Source organism: Tachysurus fulvidraco, chromosome 5 (genome assembly GCF_022655615.1).
Source record: "Tachysurus fulvidraco isolate hzauxx_2018 chromosome 5, HZAU_PFXX_2.0, whole genome shotgun sequence".
In the NCBI taxonomy this organism is placed as follows: domain Eukaryota; kingdom Metazoa; phylum Chordata; class Actinopteri; order Siluriformes; family Bagridae; genus Tachysurus; species Tachysurus fulvidraco.
This window is the reverse complement of record NC_062522.1, coordinates 4,705,870-4,730,426: the sequence shown is the minus strand read 5'-3', so window position 1 is coordinate 4,730,426 and position 24,557 is coordinate 4,705,870. Positions and strand designations below refer to the sequence as shown.

Here is a 24,557-nt window from a genome sequence, read left to right as displayed (position 1 = left end):
TGGAAATAAATGATTTTTATAGAAAAGAAGCCTAGAAATAGTTTAAATGCTTATGTACAGTATATATAACTGTATATTTACACATGTACAATATACACTGTATATTTATCTTTTTCATGTGCATATAGAAATATGTGAGCTTTCCTACCCGAGGCCCAGGGTCTCCTCTCTCTCCTCTCTGTCCTGGTACTCCTACAGCAACCTCACCCTGAGAGAGAAAGAGAAAGAGAGAAAGAGAGAAAGAGAGAGAGAGAGTGAGAGAGAGAGAAAGAGAGAGAGAGGTTTAATCATCTGAAGGAGACTAAAAAAATCTATATAAACGTATAAGATTATTCAGTGATAATACGACACACTTACTTTATCGCCTTTAAGCCCCGGTGGACCTGCACTACCCTGATAAAAAGAAAAAGAACCAGTGATTACGAGCAAAAAAAATCTCTTTTACCTACACAAATACTCAAACTCCTTAATCCTTTTCACACTCACCGGTGGTCCTGGTGCCCCGGGATTACCGGCTGTCCCTGTGTTTCCTGCTTTTCCTATGAAGCCTTGCAGACCCTGCAAACAAAAAATGAAATAAATATCCAAGACTCAAACCAAAGTGACTCTCATCCTAAGCAACACCCAAATCAAAATTATTCACGCAACATGATCGTTCAACATCAGCTGTATATCTTAATAATGAGGCCTTAAAAACTGGTAAAAGCAACCGCCAGTTTGTAACGTAATAAATGTACAAAAAAACATATTACAAATAAAAAACTAAACTTGTTCTCTACTAGCCAGTACGGTAAAAAGTGAGTTTTTTCAAAACCAATACATGTCCAAGACCCAGGGAATTGTCTAAATCACCATAGCCCTTAATGTCGAGTGTCAACACTAACCCTCTCCCCTGGAGGTCCTGGATTTCCCGGTTGACCTGTTTCCCCTCTTTGACCAGCGAGTCCTGGTGTTCCTGATGTTCCCTGAGGTCCAGGTGGGCCTGAAGGGCCTGGAAGACCAGGATCACCCTTAAAAAAATCACAGATCATGTTCATGTTTATAGCAAATCAGAGCTATATTATTTTGTTTTTAATAAAATATTCTAACTTATTTATTAACTTTATTAAAAACATTAAACAGAGACTGTATAATGGACGCTACTGTATCTGTCTCATATCTTTCTTGTAGACAATTTCATTGTCTGTTTGTATTGTCTTGCACTGTTTTGAACATAGACATTATGTTAATTTTTACTTTTTAGCCCTTAGTCTTATGTTGTCCTGTTTCATTTTACTGTGTATTGCTATATACTAGAGCGGCAAAAGATGTCATTTATCTACTGAGGTACTGAGGTAAACGTTTTCATCTTAATTACTACAGAACTGTGAAAAAGGTATCATCTTTATTATTAATGGGGTAATAGATTTAATCTATTTAATCTATTTCATCTTATTAGAAAGTCAGGGACATTTGTTTAATAAACCGGAGCAATATAAAGCAGTGTGATTCAAGATGCACTAACTGTGAAAAAAGAATAAATAAATATTCAAGGTGAGGTCCTTGACTCAAAGGTCAAATTCTAACCTTCAAGATCTCTTAAGTGTGCAGCCAGAAAAGTCTATAAAAGATATCAAACTTACTGAGCTGTGGGTAGAATGTTTAAATCTGAGACTGGGACAAGAGTAAAGGTGTGTGTGTGTGTGTTAGTGTGTGTTTGTATGTGATTGTGTGTACATACGAATAAGTATTAAGTGACTTCATCAGACTTTGTGTAGTGTGATTATTCAGTGCACCAATCAGGGATTCTAACATTTTAAGGGACTCCCTCAATCACTGGAGTGGAAGTGCTCTTTCTCTCTAAAGTTCTCACAATGCATTTGACCAGGAGCATCGATGCTTAGTATGTTTCTTTACTGGAAATTACATATTATCTGAAGCCTCTCAGAAGGCTCTGAACCTCATCTACAGTACAGATGTAGGCTGCTTGTTTTTGTTGTAGCTCCACTGTAGTTCCATTAGTGTCTTTTATACTTTATTTGATTACAAAAATCCATCATTTCGACTATGATTCTGCTTAAAGTACCATGACAGAAATCCATGCGATTAAGCAAACACATTTAAAAGACATAAAACTTAAATATTTTATATGGTTTGGTTTTTACAGTGACTGATTCACCGCTTAGAGAGCCGACCGGGATGCATCATCTAGGTCTTTGATATCTCTTGAATGTTGCGGTAGATTAGTAACCCTATTTATGTGATGTAGGCTGTCTCCAGTGAGTGACTGTGCTATTTAACACGTTCGAATCCTATGGCAAATTAGGCATTCACTGAAAGGAAGAAAGGTCATAAAACCACTCAGGTAATTGAAATGGCATTAAGTGAACAGAAGCGATGCCTGCTGTGGTCTCTGGCCTCTTGTATATTTTTTAAACCAAGGTTTCAGCAAGTAAACGGAGTGCTTTGTGCTTGTTAACATTTTCAGAATAAGGTGACTATTGACATCACTGGCATTTAACTGCAGGCGGTCACGTGTGGAACAGATTTTGAGAATCACTCAGAAAAGATGAATCCTGCAGTGAAAGAAAGGGCTGTGAAAAATGATATTCTGAGGTTTTTTTTTTAACAAAACAAAAAAACAAAAAACAAACAAAACAGAATATATATATATATATATATATATATATATAATGAAGATTGGAATAGTTTTATATAAATATACATGATAAATAAGGTAAGGTAAGTATTTTATTGTCATTGTATACAATACAAAGAAATGTAGTTGCCAACAAAGGCATCTAAACATTAAACAATAAATAGGAGTATTGAAAGGAATCAAGAATAAATTGAGTACGCTGTAAAAAAATAAGTGTAATAACTTGGTTATCTGTATATTTAAAGTATATTACACATGTTAAAGTGACAAGGTGCCACTAGAAATTTCGTTATAAAAAGGTACTGTAACCTCATATCAGATACGTCCAATGAAGATCCAATGGGGTTATTACTGTATATCTTCATTAGATGGGGCTGTTATTAGGCTAAATATTTAAAACTAAATTTGGCATTGCAAAAGTTCATGACTTTTATTGTGTACCATAAGAACATCATATCGACCACTGCTTTGTAATCAGAAAACAAGAATTCTCTTATTGCACGGTGTTTTGTGTCTTGTCTGAAAGTATGATTAATAATGTTAGTACAGCATGTGGCTGTAAATGTGTTTAATACCTTTAAGCCTGCAGGTCCAGTCTGCCCTGGAGGGCCTACCATTCCCACACCCGCTTCACCCTGAAATGTACAAACAAGAAAACAACAAAATCAATGAGAAGACACTGCAGAGACACTGCTGAGACACTACAGAGACACTGCTGAGACACTTCTGAGACACTTCTGAGTCTTAGTAACAGAGTTAGAGCCCTACTTTGGCTCCTTTAGGTCCTGGTGGTCCTCTTTGTCCCTGAAATTATGGAATAAGAAAAAAAAACACGTTAAAAATCACCCCAGAAAGATATAATACAGCAGATTGTTACTTAATAGCATAGGCAGATACTCACGCTTTCACCAGGCTCACCCGGGTCACCGCTTGTACCCTACAGGACAAAAACACAATGAAATATGACTGATTTGTGCTCCTGTGTGTAGAAAAGAGATGCCAGGGTTCCTAATGCATGGTTTTATACTCACTCGGTCACCTTTGATTCCAGCTGGTCCCTTATCTCCTTTAATACCCTGAGAAAAAAAGGTAACTGAGATTCAAAAACATAACTGTGGAATTTTAGTGTCCCATTTATGAGCAAACACTGATTTCAGTGCTGTAAAATCTGCTCCTCAGAGACACCTTAAATTTTACAACATGGCTAAATCGTAGATGTTTTTCAGGGTTATTAATTTGAGTCTGCAGATGGTCAAAGTGTGAAAATTTTCCGCTGGTAAATGTTATTGCATCACAAAATATCGAGCTTATCATTTTTCAGTATGCAAAATAAGCCCAAGGGAACTAGACAGTATGTGTAGAGTTGATAGAATGCCTAATTTGCATATTTCTAAGGAATGTTGATTGAGCTGTGCTGGTGTGTTCAGTTTATTATTAACTATTATTATTAATGCAGTTTATTATTATTATTATTATTATTATTATTATTATTATTATTATTATTATTATTATTTCACAAAGTACATAAAAATATATTGCACATTTTAAAGTGACAAGGTGCCCTGTAGTGCGTGTCGTACTATAAACAATATGAGGCATGTAAATTTACAGTTAGAAATTTCGTTATAAAATGTAGCCTCATATCAGATACGTCCAATGAAGATCCAATGGGATTTTTATATCTTCATTAGATGTAGCTGATATTAGGCTAAATATTTAAAACAAAATTTGCCATTGTAAAAGTTCATGACTTGATATTAAAGACAAATTCCTGTAAGCAATACAGGATTGACTTATTGATTCATACAAAGGTTTAGATCCAAAACTCTCAGCATTAACGAGCTTTATTATTTGCCTTCCTGGCTTTTAGCAAAATGCATAAACAGAAAGTGAGACGATGTGTGAAAATTAATTTTTGTTCTGAAAGAAAAAATAAAATAAAAAAATAAATAATAATAATAATATGCACTGATTAATAAAAAAAAAATACAAAACATGTTTTTTCAACATTCTTTATATCCTTTTCCTAACTTGTACATTCATTACAGGTGACAACATTTAAATATTAATACTTATGGATATGTGAACTGTATGAAGGATGAGAGTCACAATGAGAATCACCTGCGGTCCAGGTAAACCTCTCTCTCCTGCTACTCCAGGCAATGTATCACCAGGAGGACCCTTTTAAATTCAAAGAAAATTATTATTAGAGTCAAATATATACTCTATAGAGCTGCAACTCACTGTGATTCATAATGCAATATGACAAATCACACGCTGAGCTGTAAGCAGTGCAGTGACTCACCCGCTCTCCCTTCACTCCAGGGGGTCCAGCTACTGACTGCAGAGAGAAGGAGAGAAATAAAAAGAGAAAAATGGACATAAATACCTGATTATTCACTAATAATCCAATCATGAATAAGTGTAATAATCCTAATTCCATAATAATAAATACAGATTAAAAACCTTTGTGTTTGGCTGCTATAGCTGAAATTTTTCACATAACATGACATCACAGAGTTTTATTCCCTTAACACAAAAGCCATTTTATTTTTATTAAAGAATAGCAGGTCACCCTTTTTATATTCATTTCAATTCCTGTTATTTTTATGTTACAGCATCTATTAAGAGTGCTTTCATTAACATCCCTACTTTTTTCTTGAATTCATTAAGACTTGAATTAAAAAATAAATGCAGGCTGTTATACTTTAGACTCCTTCCATCAAGGTTAAACAAAAGCTAAACTGCCACAACATCCCTATTGTCAAAGTCTGGCCATTGTCAGAGCTGCTGATGGAAAAAAAAATGAATAGGTGTCTGACCAATCAGAATCTAGTATTCAGCAGTGATACATCTATACGGCTATGTTCAGTATTACAGGTACAAACAAAATTAAGCTCCTTTTGCTGTAATTCTTTTGTACACTGTGTGCGTAGCATTTGTGTAAAGAAGGTAAGTGTCAAGTACAACCCTGTACTACATTCAGATATTTATACTTACTTTTCCAGACGGCCCGGTGTCTCCTTGCTCGCCTTTCGGGCCTAAAGGTCCGGCCGGTCCTGCTATACCCTGTGGAGAATTGAATGTGTAGTGAGAAAAAGCACAAGCATACAAACACATTTAATACACATAGATGACATGGAATTGAATCATATTCCTGCCTGCTTTCCTGGTAAGCCTGGTGTTCCTTCCTTTCCAGGTATGCCATCTCTTCCAGGAACCCCGGGCTTTCCTCCTTCTCCCTGTGGAAAACAGCGAGTGTTAGAGAGACAAAAACTTCTCAGTTCACTGATCAGTACAGTTACTGTATGGATCTGAGCTGTAGGTTGTTCAAGGCTCACCGTTTGTCCTGGGAGGCCTGGAGATCCTTGTGGCCCCTATGAGAGATCATACACACATCATAACCATGAATTAATTTAATATTCAAATAAAATGTGTGAAGGTCATTTCACTGGGCCTTCAAAGAATGTTATAAGTAACCCTCAGACATTTTACTAGACATTAATAGTGACATCAGTTACGTACCTTTAAATGCTGAACCATTAGTCATTAGTTCATGGTGATATATAAGGCAGTAAGAAGCCTCTCTATGTTGTTTTGAAGCGATGCTTCACTTTACTACTTGTTTTTAAGTGACACTGACTTTGTGTTTGTGAGCATGGATCAAAAAACACACACTTCTCTGTCTTTAAGCATTTAGATTAAAAAAAAGCCATGTTGTCAGTTTCTAAGTTAATGTCCCTAGCCTCGTAGCTAGTCTGTGACCTGATGAGCCACTTTCAGCTAAATAATTAACATAAATATTTGTGCAAATCAGAGCATCTGTTACAGAAGCCGAGATGGTGCATGTTTTAAACACTTCGCTGAAATACTTTGCTAGGACCATTTGTAAGACAAATATATCGAAATGAATTTATTTTCTGAATTGATTATTAAACATACAGTTATAATGCTAGAGTAGGGAGAGAAAATGAGCTGAAGCGAATGTTCCAGCAATCCATTAACGCTTTCTAAAGAAGAAACATAATTAGGTCCTACTGGGACATCTGAGTCTGCCGATTCTGCATCGAGAGGTTATTAACAAGATTCAGATAAGAATGCAAACACACAGACACACTCACACTCACACACACACACACACACACACACACACACACACACACACACACACACACACACACACACTAGGTACAAGGCAAAGATTATCCTGGTTCAGTTTATTCTTCTGAACAAAAAAACTGGATTTAAGAAGCACTTCCAGTTTTGAGATTTATAAAGGACACACTCACAATGGTGAGTTTACTTAAATAACACCTTTTAAAGTTAATGGATACACTCAAAAATAAAGGAATCTTAAATGGTTCTTTGTCAGGGTTTATGTTGTAACATCCATGGAACTGTTTCATTGCACAAAAGGTCATTCACTGTGGAAAAAGGTTCTTTAGATGAGAAAAATGTTCTTCATAGTACTAAAAGGGTAGTTTTAAGTACCATCTACTAAAAAAAGATTCCCCTGTGGCATCACTGGGAAAACCTCTTTTTGGTTCTTCCTGGTGCCTTTATTTTTAATAGTGTTGCCAGGGTCATGTTGAACCTGGAACATATCCAAGGGGACCCAGGAAACGCTCTGGACAAGATGTCAACCTATTGCAGTGCACAACTACACACAACACAAACAACTTACATTTAGGGTTTTTTTAGACTGGGGATTAAACCAGAGAAGCAGTAGTACAGGGAGAACATGCAAACTCCACACATACAAGTGTGGACCGAATCCCCAACCCCCAAGGGTGTGAGACAAACATACTAAAAAAATAAAAATAAAAAAAAACAACAACCAATGACTGGTTTGTTCCAGCTCAGTCCAGCACAGCTTTGGCCAGAAGCCGCTGGAGATGACTGTGTTAAATTCTGAGTTTGTTTACTGATTTTTTTCACACATCGTGAACTTAATCATGTAGCTGACTGAGAGGCAGAGTAATGTGTTCATGGCTTTTCATGGTGGTTAATATTCAGAATGTGCAGCAGCTGCCTGATGGATAGACCAGTAAAGAGGCCATTACTGTAATCTGCTCTGCTGGAGATAAGTGGACAGGCAGAGCTTTTCTCTTTTTTTTAGGTTGCTTGGAGACATACAGTACATCAAGGCATTAACCTTAGTGAATATGGTCACTTCTTGATTCATCCAAGCTGAGTTAACCTCAGTCCTCATAAGTCTATGGCGGTTTTTAGATGCTGGAGATGTTTTAAAATGCCTTGAGATTGGCTCTTATTCCAGTTACTGATAGCATATTGATGGCAAATTCAGCACAAATTGTGCTACAGTAATATGTGAGGACAGTAAAATAGAGCCATAAAATAGATTTTCACTATACTACTTGATTTGAGTACTGAATTATGTCGCCCTGAGTCTTTATTACATGTTGTTAAAACTATAATGTTCATTCGTTTATATGACTGATTTAACTTTTGTGTGAAATTTTTGTTCTTGAAAGGCTGTAGATGTGAAGGATTGTCAATAATATTGATGTTTGATGAGTATCAAGGTGCAAGGCCACTGTGGAAACCAAAAGAAAGAATCTGAAGATACTAAAAATGATTATTTACAATATAATGTACAATATAGTAAACAAATTAGCAACCAAAGGTCATTTTTGAGCACATACCTCTGGACATACAGTCACACACATTAGTTACATTTCTGGAAACCATTCCTAATAAACTGAAGACACACATGAACTTCACATTCCTGGTATTTCCAATGTTTCTGATGCTTCTCGCCCTGTGCTGCTTTGCAGATCCAGTGACCAGCTGTAGTAATTATACCAGGCATCTGAGCTCAGCTCAGTTCCTGAATCTGCCATATGATCTACTGGTTTGTTTTGGTGCTACTTTCAATAATGCACCACAAAGCTCTGGAATGAAATGTACCATAAACTCCATAAAGTGTAAAAAAGTGTAGAAAGAGCTTTCTGTACCAATTCAGGCTTTGTCCTCCATGTACTGTATCTCCGCTGCACTGTGTCTCCTGTACAGACAGCCTGGATGGTGTAACACAGTGGTCCCCAACCCCCGGGCCGTGGACCGGTACCGGTCCGTGGAACAAATGGTACCGGGCTGCCCAAGGAACATTAAATTATTTCCATTTTATTTACTGTGGTGTATTTCTCTCGGGTTTGTGTGACTTTCCATGGACGAGAGGTTAACCGGGAGCTGAGAGGCATCACCCAAAGCCGCACCGATACCGCGCATGCGCAAAATATCATGATATCGGGCCGGGTTTAGGTGATGTCTGGAGCTGAGCGGCTGCAAGCGGCAGTGGGGTTGTAGCTTTCGTGAAGAGAGAAGGTGTGTATCGCTCTTCTCTCTGTTCACCGGTACTTTGTCATGTTTAACAGTGCTTGGTGTACGTGTATATTGTGTTTGCTCAAATTTAACCCACAAATTAGCAAAAATGAGCACGAAACAGACGTCGTTAGAAAGTTAGAAAAACTGCCGGTGTTCTGGATTAAAGTCATGGCGGAATACCCTGAGATTGTCACCACAGCACATAAATCCCTATCGCCATTTCCGACATGCTATCTGTGTGAAGCGGGTTTTCTGCAGTGACGGCAACCAAAACAAAGCAACGGAATAAACTGGACATAAGCAACACACTTCGGGTGTCATTGTCTCCTATTAGCCCAAATGGAACCGTCTCGTTGCAAAGAAACAAGCTCAGGGTTCTCATTGATTTAGCGTTGTAGTGAGTTAAAAAGGCATGATTAAATACAATTAAATTAAAAGTATTAATTTTAATTTAATTGTATAGCCGCCACCCTCCCACCCTCAGCGGGCCGCGCTAAAATTATCAAACATTGACCGGTCCGCGGCGAAAAAAAGGTTGGGGACCACTGGTGTAACAGACAGACACTTCTCGTATGTCACATGACCAGCCACTTCACTAACATCTCCACAAACAGAGGTCCATCTCCAATCCACCTGCTGGACAGATCTCCTGGTGCATTTTTCTAGTCAGTAATTAGCTGCATTCTAGCAAATCAGTCCTTTTTAAAAAGCTCTGTAAGTCCCACAAGAACCAAAGTTTATAGAAAACAAGTCTCTTAAGAGCTTTGCAACTTGTGGAGAAATTGTCCAGGTAAACAAAATATCCAGCGCCCAGAACTTGGAGGATTACGGGGCATCAGTGACCAGCTACATCAGCAAGTGCATTGATGACGTGACCGTCTCCAAGACCATCACCACACGCTCCGAATAGAAGCTGTGGATGACAGTGCGTGCACTTCTGAAGACTAGAGACCCAGCCTTCAGAACACGGGACAGGGTGGCCCTAAGAACATCAAGGGCCAAACTGCCCCGGGCCATCAGGAGGCAAAGTGCACACATGCCCAGACAATCCACAGCCACTTCCAGGACAGCGGAGACACCCGGCACATGTGGCAGGGCATACAGACGAACACGAACTTCAAGAAAGCTTCACCTTCCTGTGATAGTGATGCCTCAATCCCAGATGCGCTGAATGACTTCTACGCTCGGTTTAGATGCAAAACATCCCCTGACGACCAGGTACTCTGTCTATCCATGGCAGACATAGGGAGAACTCTATTCAGAGTTAACCCACAGAAGGCTGCTGGACCAGACAACATTCCTTGCAGGGTGCTCAGAACAGCTAGCGGATTCCATTACCACTACCCTTCATTTAGCCCTCACCTATCTGGAAAATAAAAACAAGTACGTATGAATGCTGTTCATAGACTTTAGTTCAGCATTCAATACAATCATCCCTCAGCACCTGATTGAGAAGCTGAGCCTGCTGGGACTGAACACCTCCCTCTGCAACTGGATCCTGGACTTCCTGACAGAGACCTCAGTAAGTCCGGGCACACCAGGAACATCATCTCCAACACCACCACACTGAGTACTGGAACCCCTCAGGGATGCGTGCTCAGCACAATGCTGTTCACTCTGCCGACTCACGACTGTGCAGCAATGCACAGATCAAACCATATTATCAAGTTTGCCGATGACACGAATATGGTGGGTCTCATCAGCAAGAACGAGGAGTCAGGACTCCCCCCATCCTGACTACTTTTTACAGAGGGACCATTGAGAGCATTCTGAGAAGCTGCATCACTGTCTAGTTTGGGAACTGCACCATGTCGGATCGCAAGACCCTGCAGCGGATAGTGAGGACAGCTGAGAAGATCATTGAAGTCTCTCTTTCCTCTATCATGAACATTTACACCACACGATGCATCCGCAAAGCCAACAGCATTGTGTATGACCCCACACACCCCTCACACACACTCTTCTCCCTTCTGCCATCTGTAAAAAGGTACCGAAGCATTCGGGTTCCCTCACAGCCAGACTGTGTAACAATTTCTTCCCAAAAGCCATCAGACTTCTTAATAAGTGAAACTGAACTCTTCTGAGCACAACATATACACACACATCAACTGTATGGACTGCACAGACCTACAAGAAATACACTCCCAATATATATCCATCAAACTGTTTACAGTTTCTTATCACTTTCTTATCCTATTGAGAAAAACAGTTTGAAGACACTGAGAGAGCGTGAGTCAGCAGACCTCAGCTGTGGTCCAGGTTCCTGTGCAGACAGGAAACTGAGAGTCTGTGGAACCACGTAAGCATCAGTCTGTACTGCCTGTAGTTTCCCTACTTGTTTGTCTTGGCTCTCTTTGCAACAGATATCTTGTCATAGTCATTCTATCATCAGTTTTAAAAAAAGAGAGCATGCTGATAACAGAATCAAAGAAATGATATTATCACTAATATCAATTTCTTTAATACCACACATGCATATTTAGGCATTATTATTGAGTACATACGGTTATCTTTCAGTTAAACGTGTACTATATGGTACACGTTTAACTGAAAGATAACCGTATGGACTCACATGGTGGACCATAAACCAGACATATTTATAGACCATTACAAACATTTTCACCTAAGCATACATTAGAGAATATAAGCTTCATTGATGAGGCAGAGTTTCACAGTAAACTCTGGTCATCAGCAAGCCAAAACTAGGTTAATGAAACCCAAACATTCATATCATATTTATAACATTATACAGCTTAAAATCTACATACTCATAAAGATCTAATGAAAAGTTTGCTAATTATTATTTTCAAAAGCTTTGAAAATATCACGGTAACTAACATAAATAAGAATAAAAGTTTTGCTTATATGTTCATAAAATAAACTCTTCCTCACTGTCCAGGGCCATCAGAAGAGCTTCCTGATGTGGGTGGCATGCCATCATCCAAAACCGATTAACAATTAACAAATCTGATGAAGTTTGATGGTATTTTTATTGCACTGATGTCTGTGTCACTCCATCTGACTGTGTGGGTCTAAATCATTGCTAATGAGATGAGGCAGAAAACCTACAGTATCGTTTAGTACTGATACAGTATTTACACTGGTCGGCGCTCTCTCTGTTTATTGTCTTTTGTGTATTGTCTTGTATTTTTGGTTTGCACTGTCGTTTATCCTGCACTGTCTTGTTTGTCTTGTCCTGCACTGTTTACACTAGGTTGCACAGATGCACTTTATGTATCTAGGACTAACTTACTAAGTCTTTAGCTCTGTCTTTGTGTTATGTAGCACCCTGGTCCTGGAGAAACGTTGTCTCATTTCACTGTGTACTGCAACTATATATGGTTGAAATGACAATAAAAGCTTCTTGACTTGACTTGATCATTAGTTTGGGAGGTGTAGATTAGAGGATCACTCATTGAAAGGTTGTATATTTGAATCCCAGGTCCACCAAGCATCCATTGCTGGGCACTTGTCAATGCCCATAACCAGCAATTGCTAATTAATAGCTTAGAAATGTAAGTTTCATGCACATTACATAATAAAATATGGCTTGGAAAGGTTTGTTAATTTTCTATGTCATGTTTCTTTCTTTGTTTATGTTTGGTGCTCATGTCTTTGTCCTGCTCGATACTTATCCCTTCTCTGATCATTTTCCCTGTTGTACTACCCGTCGTCTTGTGTGTGTTTTTGCTGAGTCGTCTTCTTTTGTCTCCCGGTTTTGTTTCCTGTTTTTCGGTTATTGGTTTCATATTGTTGGGTTTTAAACCTGATACTGTCTGTAGTTCTGTTGTTTTAAAAATAAACTCCCCTGTTTGTGCTGCTATCCATGCATGTGGGTCTGATTTGCTCCAGTGGAGGCAGCTGTTTCTGACAAATAATGTTTAAAATTTTTAATTTAAGTAAACTTTTTTATAGATCTTTCCACACTGAGTCCTTTCATGGTTTATGTCCGGGCACAGAGTGTAGTGCGTTTTGTAATAATTTTGTACACATGACCTTGATAACATTGGCTCCCATTTTCCGAAATCATTCTTGAGATATCACGAAAAGCTAACAAGAATCTCAGATGGACAAATAAACAGACAGCCTGAAAAATAAAGTACCTCCGATACCTAGTTGCAGGTTTAGCAAATAAATCTTATTTTTAGTTTGTTTGCAGTTCTGGAACATTAAACATATGTAAATCTATAAGATAAGTTCATTTCTGTTCTTGATCTCTCTCTTTATTTCTATTTCTTTCCAAGTTTAATCAACAAAAATTAACACAGCTTGTCAATCTTAGCCTTGCATCCTAAAGACTTTCCTGCACTGGAAAACACAAAGGTTAATTAAATAATCATAACTTTAACTATAAATAAATAATCCTGACTGCCATTTGCCAAGTGACCTGAAGCTGCACCCCAGTGACAACCTTCGACCGGGCTTTCACGCTTCGGTTAGCAGTGCAGAGATGGGGACTCTATGCACCTTGTCATGTTGTACAGTATTTATACAGTAACACCTCAATGGAAACTCATGCAGTACAGCATTAGGCTATGCAGCCGAAGACTAAAGACGAAGATAAACACATCCATTTTCGATTGTGTGCTAAACAGGATGCGGACCAGTGTTGTATCTGCGGTAGAGTATGAAGATAAAGCAGAGATGAGAGAAAGCAGAAAGAAGAACTAAAGCAACTGTGTGAGGCAGCTAGAGGCACAACATCCCACACCAGCTAAATTCAAAAGAGCTGCAGAACACAGAACATCAGTCATCTGTGCAACAAAAGCCATCAATTATCATAGACTATCTAAATCAGGAGACTTGTGCGGTCTTGGCTTATACAGTTTATTGGTCGCAATGTGTTATTGTTTGCTTACAGCTCCAAAAGAAACTAAACTGTCCATGTGCCTCAGCAGATCCTGTCCTCTAACTCCTACTAAAAATCAGAATTTGATGAATACAATACTCCTCCTCCTCCTCCTCCTCCTACTACTCCTACTACTACTACTACTACTACTACTACTAATAATAATAATAATAATAATAATAATAATAATAATAATGTGTGTTTTGTTCTGCTTGCTGCTTCCTGTTTTTTTGATGATTGAATGTATTTATCATGCCTCACTCCACAGTGGTGTTAATATGAAGCTCATATGAAAGTAGACACTCAGGACTTTGTAGAGTTCCATCAGTATTTCTGTTTTTATCTACAATAATAGAGATGATGTATTCATAGTAAAGTTGCAAGAAACAAAAGCGGTTTGTTTTTTCCCACACAGATGTTTGTATGTTCAGAGTAAATGTTGATATCAAACCCATTTCTGCTCTCTGAGATGCTCCAAGTGTTTGTTCATCTAAAAAGCAGCTCAGATTTCTCTTCAACACTAAAATTCATTGTATGATTATCAACAGAGGGACAAACACACGTCTAAAACACACTGAAAGAACAACAGAGTCCTGACTCATTTTAGATCAGACTCACAGACACGACAGACGATTCTTTATACTGACTGAAAATGTCTCATGATGTCTCAGTTCTGGTGTCTTAATCTATGACGGTGTGGACAAATCAAAAACGGACAACAAGTATTTGGACAACAGATTTTTCTTCACAAGTCACAGTAGACACCAACCATAGAAAGAAAACCTCTACTATCAGTAGATTTTCTGTTAATGGTTTGATCCTTGCTGTACCTGATAATGAACCTGGTGGCCACTTTAAACAATGTTTAGCTTCCTGTTCTTATTACTTTCAACTAGTAAGGTTTAAAAACAAGCTTCCTACAATAACCAGGCTGCATCAGCAAGGGTAAAAACAATGGAGCCAATTATATGGACTAAGAGTGTCCATGTTTGCACCTGACATGTGAAGAAGCTGTTGATGCTCATGGTGTTAATGACAAATCAGTTCTGGACTAATGTATGATTAAAAAAAAAACTTTTGGAGTAATCAGCATTCAATAAGAGTAATCAGAATAAGAGTGTGATGAATTATTTGTGGTTAGTGTTTGAGGTATTTTGTAGAACTATAGTTATATATAAGAACCTGGATCACATCTGCATTGATTCAGATGATCTTCAGGCATCTTGGATTCGCTGCGTTTTAAATAAAGTCGGATTTTTGACACCATAAACACCTTAATATCTTTAAAAAGATTTGCCTTGACAATTCCAGGAGTCTTCTTAAATTCCAGATTAATGAAAAAGACTGTTCTGTAATGTTCTGTACTGCCATATATCTTATAGAGCAAAGCATAAAAAAGATTCACTCTGTTATAACATGACTTAAACTCTGCACACAGAGCGCTGGGCACTAATTAGCTAGCTTAACGCCTGGAAGCTGTAATTCATCCTCTACTGTAGGTGTTTCTGTGTCGTGTCCTGTTTGTCCTGCCATGAGACATTCTGTCTCTATAAACCATTCCCATCTTTTGTTCAAGCTTTGCCATTGCCAACATTGTGATAGTGTCCCTGAGTGTAGTGTAATCATAATCCATTAGTCCTGCTATTTACAAAATCTGGGCAAATACTGTACAGCATAAAGCTGGCTTCAGGTCATATGTCCATTTTTAACATAATTTTGTCTTGAATTATTATTTTAGTCGCCAGTTTTTAGTTTATTTCTTATTAGACTTTAATGGAAGACAAAAATGGGAGTGAACTAAAACATAATTAATAATTAATAATCACATCGCTTCCCCAACCTCTGATTCATCTGCTCTAATAGTTAATAAGACTACTGAAGAGTAGGGTTTGTCTTACTATAGCTCCTGGTGTGCCTGTAAGTCCGGGCAATCCTCGGATGCCTTGAGGTCCCGGAGGACCCTGTAAAGAAAAAAGCAGCATGACTTCATCAGGAAGATGTCTGTATTTTATCCATGAAACATAATGACACATCTTAGAAACATTTAAAAAGAATATTTAATAAATAGTCTTACTTGAATTCCGACTCCTGCCTCTCCATGGTCACCCTACATGATTTACACACACACACACACACACACACACACACACACACACACACACACACACACACACACACACACACACACACACACACCTGCATTCAAACAGTCAGTCGCTGGTATGACTAAATAAAGACCAACACCTCTGCAGTACACTGACCTTCACACCTGGTGGTCCTGGAGGTCCTACAGGACCCATTTGTCCCTGTAATGAGACCAAGAATCAGACGGTTCTCTGTGTGTTTGTGAAGTTGCACGTATATGAATATATAGAAAACTGTAGAAAATAGATACATAATGTTTTTCCACCAGAACAGTGCTGAAAAACAGCAAACACTAAAAGGTTGATCCATTTTTATATGAAAAAAATCAAGATTTGTTTATCCTTTGTTGCTACTTTAAGAAAGTGCCATAGCATTTTTATATTAATTAAGCTTTTTTGCATCCAATTGAAATTGCCAGTGAAATTGCATTTGTTGTTTTTTTTTTTCTTTACACTTGGTGTGTTTCTCATCTAACCCTTATTTAGCATGTTACGTTTTTTTCACAGCTCTGCTGGACAAAAGAGGAACGTTAAAGAAAATTTTAAATCAGTCCAATCAGGTCACAAAGAAGAAAAAAAACATGGAGGACAAACTTTTGGTGAAAAACAAGTCTTGATCATGAGAGGATATGAGATTGCTATATACTACCTTTCAGATCTTTTATTGTCAATATTTTATCTGTAACAGGTGGGGAATGTCATGAACATGTTGTATGGTGTATGATTGGGTATGTGATAAATAAAATATGAATAAAAAAAAACGGACACAAAGGGATGGTGTATATAGGACAAAACATTAGGGTAAATGGGGAACAGGTGACAGGCGGGAAAGCAGAACAATAACAAAGGCGTCGGCAGGTGAGGAAAACGTCTGTAGCACGTTTTTATTTTTCTATAAAGCAGCTAAGCAAATACATTACATTAAAAGTAAATTTATCAATCTCTTACTAAGGATGAAAGTTATTCTGACTTACTATCCATGCCAATAAAGTATTGAGCTATTTATAATATAATTAAAACTAACAACTAAGTCCTAAGTGCTAAATCTTTTACTTTTACTAAGTCATTTAAAGTTAACATTTTTGCCATTTATTTTAATTATTTTTTTTATGTTCTATTTTATTTAAAATCATATAAAACAACTGTTCTTTATGGTACAATCAGACTCTGATGTTGTAAACTACAATAAAAATGTGTTTATGATGAAGACACTGAAGCTTTATATAAAACAGAGACTGCTAAACAGTGTGAACGTAATATAATAAAGGTGAAGTTTACAAGTTTGTCTTCTTATCTGTAAGTTTACACACAATAAAAATAAATCCGACAAACAAAATAAAAATCAGAAGCACGAGCAGGTTATGAATGTTTTTACTAAATTTATAATTTTAATAACTCTAAAATAATAACTCTATTCGCTGTCACATTACTGATAATAAAAAAATCTGACCTAGACACCAGGCTAGGATAGTTACTTAGCCGGATAATTAGCATGGAAAAGCAACAAATGAAGCAATAATGAAAGAAAAGACCAAGTGGAAAAGCAGCCTTACACCTGCAAATATTTCCCAGCAATTGTAATTTCCTTTACACACTATTCCTATCATATATAAAGATGCTTTATTTTATGATGTATGTTCTGGAAATGAATCAGTATTACACTGATGCTCCTTGCCCCTCTGTTTCTTGGTTCAAACAGCATTTTTTATTGCTACAAAATGATATAAAAGCCTCACTTGCGATGGAAACATAAAAGATTGGAATCATTTGTGCAGCTCTTACTTACAGGTGGTCCTTGAATCCCTGGCCCTCCAGAGTTCCCCTGTATAACAGACATGTGACGTCATTAACACACAGCAGAAGCTGTCGGCCACACAAACACACACACACACACACACACACACACACACACACACACACACACACACACACACACACACACACACATGCATGCATGCATGCACAAGTATACTTGTATAAATGACATCATTAAAACAAACTGTGTTACACACACACACACACACACACACACACACACACACACACACACGACATTTGTGTAAGTATTTATAAGACATTCACATAAAGACATAAAAACACACAGGTGTCAAACTCAAAGAAGTTTTACATTAAAGCAGCGTTACTGTACTATAAGCTCCAAATCCTGAAATTCATCACCAGGTTTATCTGTAATGTGAAACTGCACTAAAATAATCAGCATAGCTACAATGACAGCTAGTGAAGACAGTAGAAGACAACACTCTATCTAACTCAATTTATTTGTAGAGTGCTTTTCACATCGCATTGTCTCAAAGCAGCTTTATATAAATATGGAAACAGAAAATAAATCACATTTTAAAGTAGAAAATCAATTTTAAACTGAAAAATTTTCCCTAATGAGCAAGCATGAGGAAGAAACCTTGAGATAAACACAAGGTGCAAGCCGAGTTCTAAGGTACATTAACAACCAGAGCGAGTTGTTACCTTAGATATGACAACATGTTAGATTATGATTATTCATAAAAACTTGATAAATAGAAGACTTTCTGACCAATCAGAATGCAGAATTCAACAACATGGTGATACAACAAATGCCAGAACAGAAACTGAGACAATGAGTTTGACACCTGTGAGTTAAATACAACAAGACCACACTGAAGCAAGACAGACATCTTCAGCAGGACACCATCACTCCCTTCCTCCCTCCCAACTCCCGATACAAAGCATTGCAGCCAACATTCCCAGCCACTGAAAACCTACCGGTCTGCCCAGCACTCCTGGGAACCCAGGCAAGCCCTAGAAAGGAAAGAGAATGAGAGAAAAGGGAGAGGCAGAATATAGAGGAGAGAGAAGTTTAAAAGGGCAGTACAGATAAATCACAGACAAGAAGACAGTGACATAAAGGAAAAAGGGAGAAGACAGACATGTGGTTGGGGAAGAAAGAAAAAAGAAGACCGGAAGGTGAGGTGTTAATAGCAGTGCTGCTTTGGTTACATTCTACAGTTTTTTCAGTGGAGCCTCAGCCAAAGAGAAAGAGCTTCAGTAAACTAGTACAGCTCTCACAGCCAATCCCCAGATCCTGCTACACTGGTGGGCTAATGTTACTCACAGGATGGCCTGGTAGACCAGATGAGCCCTTTAAACCCTGCTCCAGAAGGGAATAAATAAAGGGGTGAGGTTGAGTCTTTACCCACCTGTCCTTACTCAGTCTTACTCAGTCACTAATCTATAATCCTTAAACGTTTGTTTATTTATTTGTTTGTTTGTTTATTTGTTTGTTTATTTATTTATTTTTACATACCACAGGTCAAAGCTTCATACCTATGGCAAAACTGATTTATAAGTTACACAGCACTGTACAGCCTCTTCTAATAGGCATAATCAATTAGAATTATATAAAAATAATGTAGATTAATTGCACATCAATATCAATATTTTTGCCAATCCCTTGTTTAACAATTAACTGTACATATTTCTAAAAGTGGGTGACTAATGAAACCACCTTATCTCTCTGAATGTAGTGAATAATAAGAATATAAAAAGCACACTCCAGTAAACACTGAAACCCCTTTGCTTTTAAAATTTCCCTACAGAGAAAAGTTTTCTGTGAGGCTTCAAGATTCAGGTCATCTTACTAAAGTAAGGGTTTAAGTGCATAATCTAATATTTATGCCTGTGCTATTTATAGTAAAACAACAGTAACCACTCTACAAAAAAAAAAAATAATAATACACTGCATTTCTAGACTAATGTTACTGAAACGTGTCTATTTGCTAAAAGCTATAAATTTTAACTTACACAATTACAATTTTACAAAAACAGCAGATGCTTTCTTACCGGCTTTCCATCCTGTCCAGGTTTCCCAGGTTCTCCTGCTAAACCCTTAAAAACACACACACAAACTTGTTAAAGAGATGTGTTCGGTAAATCAGCCTTGTAATGGAACTGAGGAGGATGACACTTACAGGGAGGCCGTCTCTGCCCTTTTCCCCTACTTCTCCCCTATCGCCCTTCTCTCCACGGAAACCTGAAACTCCCTGTTTAGTGGAGGAAAATACAAAACACACTTTTAGCAGCAACAGTAAATAACTATTATGACATGTTTTCATGTTATGTATTATGCTTTCAGTAGAAATAACCCTAGCAATCCAATGCTGCTCTTAGTAACCAAACCCAAAAATTCAGAACACCAACTCCAACCTCAGTTATCCCAAATCCTAAAAACCCTAACCCTCTTCAGTAACCCTAACCCTAACCCCAACAACTGAAACTGTACCCTCAGAAACCCTAAGCCCAGTGCCCCCATTCTACTCATAGTAACTCTATTCCCAAAAACCCTAACCGTAACATCAGTAACTAACAACCTATTCCAACTAATCAAACCCTACCATCAGTAACTTCTGTAATCTAAATCCCAATAGCGACAATCCTAACCATAACCTCAGTAACCCACACCCTTACCCTCTGTAATCCCAAACCTATCCTACATAACCCAAACCCTAACACCAGTAACCCCCAACCCTTCCCATAACCATAACAAACCCCTCCCCTTCCACAACCATAATCTCAATAGCCCCAAACATACACTTGGCAACTCTAATCCCATTAGCACTAACACTACCCTCAGTAAACCCAACCTTAACCCCTGTTACTTCAACCCTACCCTAAGTAATCCTCTAACCCTACCCTCCGTTAATCCTTCAACATTACCTCAGTAACCTCTTCAAACCTCTTCAGTAACCTCTACAACTTTCTAGTCACCTAGCATTTGTACGAAATGCTTAACCAAAAGACCATAATGAAATGTATTTATTTATTATGGATATATCGGGAATACAAAAGCAGAACGCATTCACCACTGACCCGCTCTCCTTTAGGTCCAGAAGGTCCTTGTATACCCTCTTCTCCTTTAATACCTTGAGGGCCCGGTAGACCCCGTGGACCAGGAACAGATTGAACTATAGAGTCACCCTAGAACACATACAACATTCACATTTAGTATAAAGACAGAAATAGCACAACAGATAGCTAGATGATAAACATAACAAGACATAACCATCGACTACATACATACTATGTTTTTATTTACCTTAGGTCCAGGAGGTCCCGCAACACCATTTATCCCAGATTTACCCTGAGGTCAAATAGGTGAAATATTAAAGTTTACTGTATATACAGATATACACAAATAGCTTGATGGTTTTTTTTAGGATATTGGTGCTCACCGTCTCCCCTTTTTCTCCTTTCTCTCCTCTCTCTCCCTGAAAAATGTAGATTGAGACAAAATTTGAATGAAATGCCCTGATATTCATCACTCCTGATCTCACATCAGTGTTTTGTCAGCTCCAAGCCCTGGATTATCACTGTCCTGTAGAGCTTTCCATCTGATCAGCTGAATTTAAAGCTTTCTATGAGAAACACTTTGTGATTAGCATTTTAAAGCCGATTATATGTTCTGCCAAGGACACTGCACATAAGGCAAGTGACAAAATAAGATAAGATTGAACATTGTATGTGTGTTTGCTGCTCATTTAAAAGCTACACTGAATAACATAGACACACAAGGAGTGTTTAATTATCAACTCCTTTCCAATTAGCTGGACTTTACTGTACTAATTTAACAGCATATCACACCTTAGAAGCTAGAGATTAATTAACCAGAGGCTTAGTTATGAATAGATGTTTAAAGTCCTAATCAGATAGGATAGATAACAATGACAGAATCATTAAATGTTGTTCAAAGGAGCAGACATCTCTGATGTTGAGAATCCTGACTTAGAATCGAGTTAATAAAAGCTTTTATTTAAGGAAAAAAAAATCTTCTTTTCCATACCTTATCTCCAGGTTTACCAGACTCTCCTAATTCCCCAGCTCTTCCCGGTACTCCAGGTATTCCTGGTTTGCCAGGCTCACCTGCCTGTCCAGGAGGACCCTCTGGGCCTCTTTCTCCAATAGCCCTGCCTGTAGGACCCTGGAGACCAGGAGGTCCCGTGTCTCCTTTATCACCCTTTACTCCTCGCTCCCCTGGAAATCCTCGAACACCCTTCAGTGTTCATTGAAACAAACAACAAAAAAAATAGATGGTTGAGATATTTGAAGCACAGAAGTGTTGATTGATTTCTTATACTTTTACTTACATTTCTTTAAAGTGGCACCAGCACAAATGCAGCATTAACAAACAAAGACAAGAAACACTTAAGAGTCCCAATCATTTGAAGTACATCTTCAGAATGCTTTAGTCGCTGGTTATATTGCATTTCTGTCAGTGTAGCTGTAAATCATATACATTTCAAAAGGGTACAGATTATTACGTCATCATTTCCTATTAGTCAGCAATTAATTTTACTAGTAGTTTATCTTCAAAGTGTATATTCCTATTGGAAAATGATCAGTTTTAGGTGAAGTGATGAATTTATTTTTCTATTAGAGCACGTCTTGGAAAGTTTTTTCACCCCATTTACAACAGAGCAAAGTGCCAGTGAGTGCATGGTTAAGGAGCAGTTTGTGAAGGGTGGAGTAAGGGGAATATATGGTAAGAAATTAGTGTACACATGTATGAATACTGCAGAAGCTGCAAAAAGTCGATGAGTTTGAGCTATACCATGGGGTTAAAAACATTAAATGCAAAAAAAAACCAAAAAAAACCAGGTTGCATTTTCCAAAGGCTGCCTCTAACGTCCTTAATGTATTCTCCTCATGACAGACAAGGTGTCATAAATACATCTTTCTTTATATCTGTGTCATAAATACATCTTTCTTTAGATCTGTTTAATGTTATGTTTAATCTTGTGAAACATCTACATGATGATGATGATGATGATGATGATGATGATGATGTGATTATATCAAATTACAAAAAACAAATACACAATACAAAAGAAATTGTGTTGTGTCAGTTCAGCACCATGGTCAGCACACAGACCTGAAGTCATGCGCACACACACACACACACACACACACACACACACACACACACACACACACACACACACACACACACACACACACTTACATCTGAACCAGTGGGGCCTTGGGGTCCTAAATCTCCTTTATCTCCTTTTGGTCCTTTATTTGTTCGTTCTATTATTTCCCTCATCAGGACATCTTTATTTTCCATCACTGCCTGTAGATCCCTGACCTGGAGAAAAACGGGAAGAAGTTCTCACACCTGCTCAATATACCCCCCCCCCCCCTATTATTTTCAACCTCTGAGTACCTCAATGCCAAAATCTGAAAGTGCTCTTTTCACATCCTGAAAAAAAGACAGTAAAATTATTGTTAGCTTTCTTGCTATTTATACAGTAAGTGCGAGTACAGCGTAAAAGTCTCTCATCATCAGACACACTTCCTGTGTTGGCTTCTGACTTTTAAACACAGCTGACAAACCTGAGCTTGGCTTTCAATTAATATTACATTTTTACAATTCAAACAAAACTTTGATACTGAAATATGTAACGTAATATTTTCTAGGTTATTTAATTTAGCTCTGTTTAGTTTCTGTTTTAAATTCATACTTTTTTAATAAAACACTTAAGAAGCGACATGATATACTGCACAACACTTACCACTGGAGTCCCTGGTTTACCAGGTGAGCCATCTTCTCCTGGATCTCCCTGCAGAACAATACATGTAAATTGTCTAAATTCTGCAAATATTCTACAAATATTCAAAAAAGAAATACATATTTACATGTAATAGCATATACCTGATCTCCTTTTACTCCTTGTGGTCCTCTTTCACCCTGAAAATCACAATGTAATAATAACAAAATGAGGTTTTTATTCAAGTCAAGAAGCTTTTATTGTCATTACAACCATATATAGACCTTTCTACAGGATCAAGGTGCTACATAAAACAAAGACAGAGCTAAGGACTTAGTAAGTTAGTCCTAGATACATAAAGTGTGTCTGTGCAACCTGGTGTAAACAGTGCAGGACAAGACAAAAAGACAGTGGAGGACAAAAGACAAACAAAAAATACAAGACAATACACAATACAAAAGACAATAGCGGTGACCAGTGTAAATACTGTATGCTTAAACAATATTGCCTGTGCAGAAATACTGGAATGAACACAATTATAGCAGATTTATTATACTGATTTTTTAGGTCATGTCGAATGATGTACTTTGCTAACTTTTTTGATTATAATAAAAAGCCCTATTTTATTTTACTTAATCATGCTGATGACTTAAGATTCCTGCAGTTTAAATTGAACTGTGAACATATGGAACTCACCCTAGCTCCTGGGTCTCCTGGAACCCCAGCTATTCCCTGAAACACAAAAATATTACAGATCATTTCTTCTCATAGAGCTGTACATGAAAAATAATAATCTTTTGCCCTTTATATATATTTTTAAATAAAAATCTGTTATTATTGGCTGTAAACTGTGTTACTTACAGGAGGTCCTGGTGGTCCTCGCGGTCCTGGGATAGGTGATACATCAGCCCCTTTTACATATATCACCTGAGTTAGAGAGAGAGAGAGAGAGAGAGAGAGAGAGAGAGAGAGAGAGAGAGAGAGAGATTAATTAATAATTAATACTTTATACACTAGACATTTATAATTAAACCCAA

The 24,557-nt window shown here is 37.7% G+C and overlaps 1 protein-coding gene across 3 annotated transcripts in view; it reads right to left on the bottom strand.

The window, feature by feature from the left end:
- Nucleotides 1-24,557, bottom strand: part of col7a1 (collagen, type VII, alpha 1) — a 117,233-nt gene that overhangs the window by 27,008 nt on the left and 65,668 nt on the right. For all 3 annotated transcript variants that reach the window (XM_047813649.1, XM_047813647.1, XM_047813646.1), the window contains exons 70-99: nucleotides 24,382-24,447; nucleotides 24,217-24,252; nucleotides 23,685-23,720; nucleotides 23,545-23,592; nucleotides 23,196-23,231; nucleotides 22,992-23,117; nucleotides 21,813-22,022; nucleotides 21,205-21,240; nucleotides 21,069-21,113; nucleotides 20,843-20,950; nucleotides 19,945-20,016; nucleotides 19,817-19,861; nucleotides 18,740-18,775; nucleotides 17,766-17,801; nucleotides 16,097-16,141; nucleotides 15,910-15,942; nucleotides 15,734-15,796; nucleotides 5,980-6,015; nucleotides 5,800-5,880; nucleotides 5,639-5,707; nucleotides 4,944-4,979; nucleotides 4,760-4,819; nucleotides 3,670-3,714; nucleotides 3,540-3,575; nucleotides 3,407-3,442; nucleotides 3,214-3,273; nucleotides 885-1,010; nucleotides 487-558; nucleotides 358-393; nucleotides 149-208 (exon numbers count right to left, since the gene is read on the bottom strand). In XM_047813649.1, coding sequence (XP_047669605.1) covers nucleotides 149-208; nucleotides 358-393; nucleotides 487-558; nucleotides 885-1,010; nucleotides 3,214-3,273; nucleotides 3,407-3,442; nucleotides 3,540-3,575; nucleotides 3,670-3,714; nucleotides 4,760-4,819; nucleotides 4,944-4,979; nucleotides 5,639-5,707; nucleotides 5,800-5,880; nucleotides 5,980-6,015; nucleotides 15,734-15,796; nucleotides 15,910-15,942; nucleotides 16,097-16,141; nucleotides 17,766-17,801; nucleotides 18,740-18,775; nucleotides 19,817-19,861; nucleotides 19,945-20,016; nucleotides 20,843-20,950; nucleotides 21,069-21,113; nucleotides 21,205-21,240; nucleotides 21,813-22,022; nucleotides 22,992-23,117; nucleotides 23,196-23,231; nucleotides 23,545-23,592; nucleotides 23,685-23,720; nucleotides 24,217-24,252; nucleotides 24,382-24,447 — 1,830 coding nt within the window. The remainder of the gene's footprint in view (nucleotides 1-148; nucleotides 209-357; nucleotides 394-486; nucleotides 559-884; nucleotides 1,011-3,213; nucleotides 3,274-3,406; nucleotides 3,443-3,539; nucleotides 3,576-3,669; nucleotides 3,715-4,759; nucleotides 4,820-4,943; nucleotides 4,980-5,638; nucleotides 5,708-5,799; nucleotides 5,881-5,979; nucleotides 6,016-15,733; nucleotides 15,797-15,909; nucleotides 15,943-16,096; nucleotides 16,142-17,765; nucleotides 17,802-18,739; nucleotides 18,776-19,816; nucleotides 19,862-19,944; nucleotides 20,017-20,842; nucleotides 20,951-21,068; nucleotides 21,114-21,204; nucleotides 21,241-21,812; nucleotides 22,023-22,991; nucleotides 23,118-23,195; nucleotides 23,232-23,544; nucleotides 23,593-23,684; nucleotides 23,721-24,216; nucleotides 24,253-24,381; nucleotides 24,448-24,557) is intronic.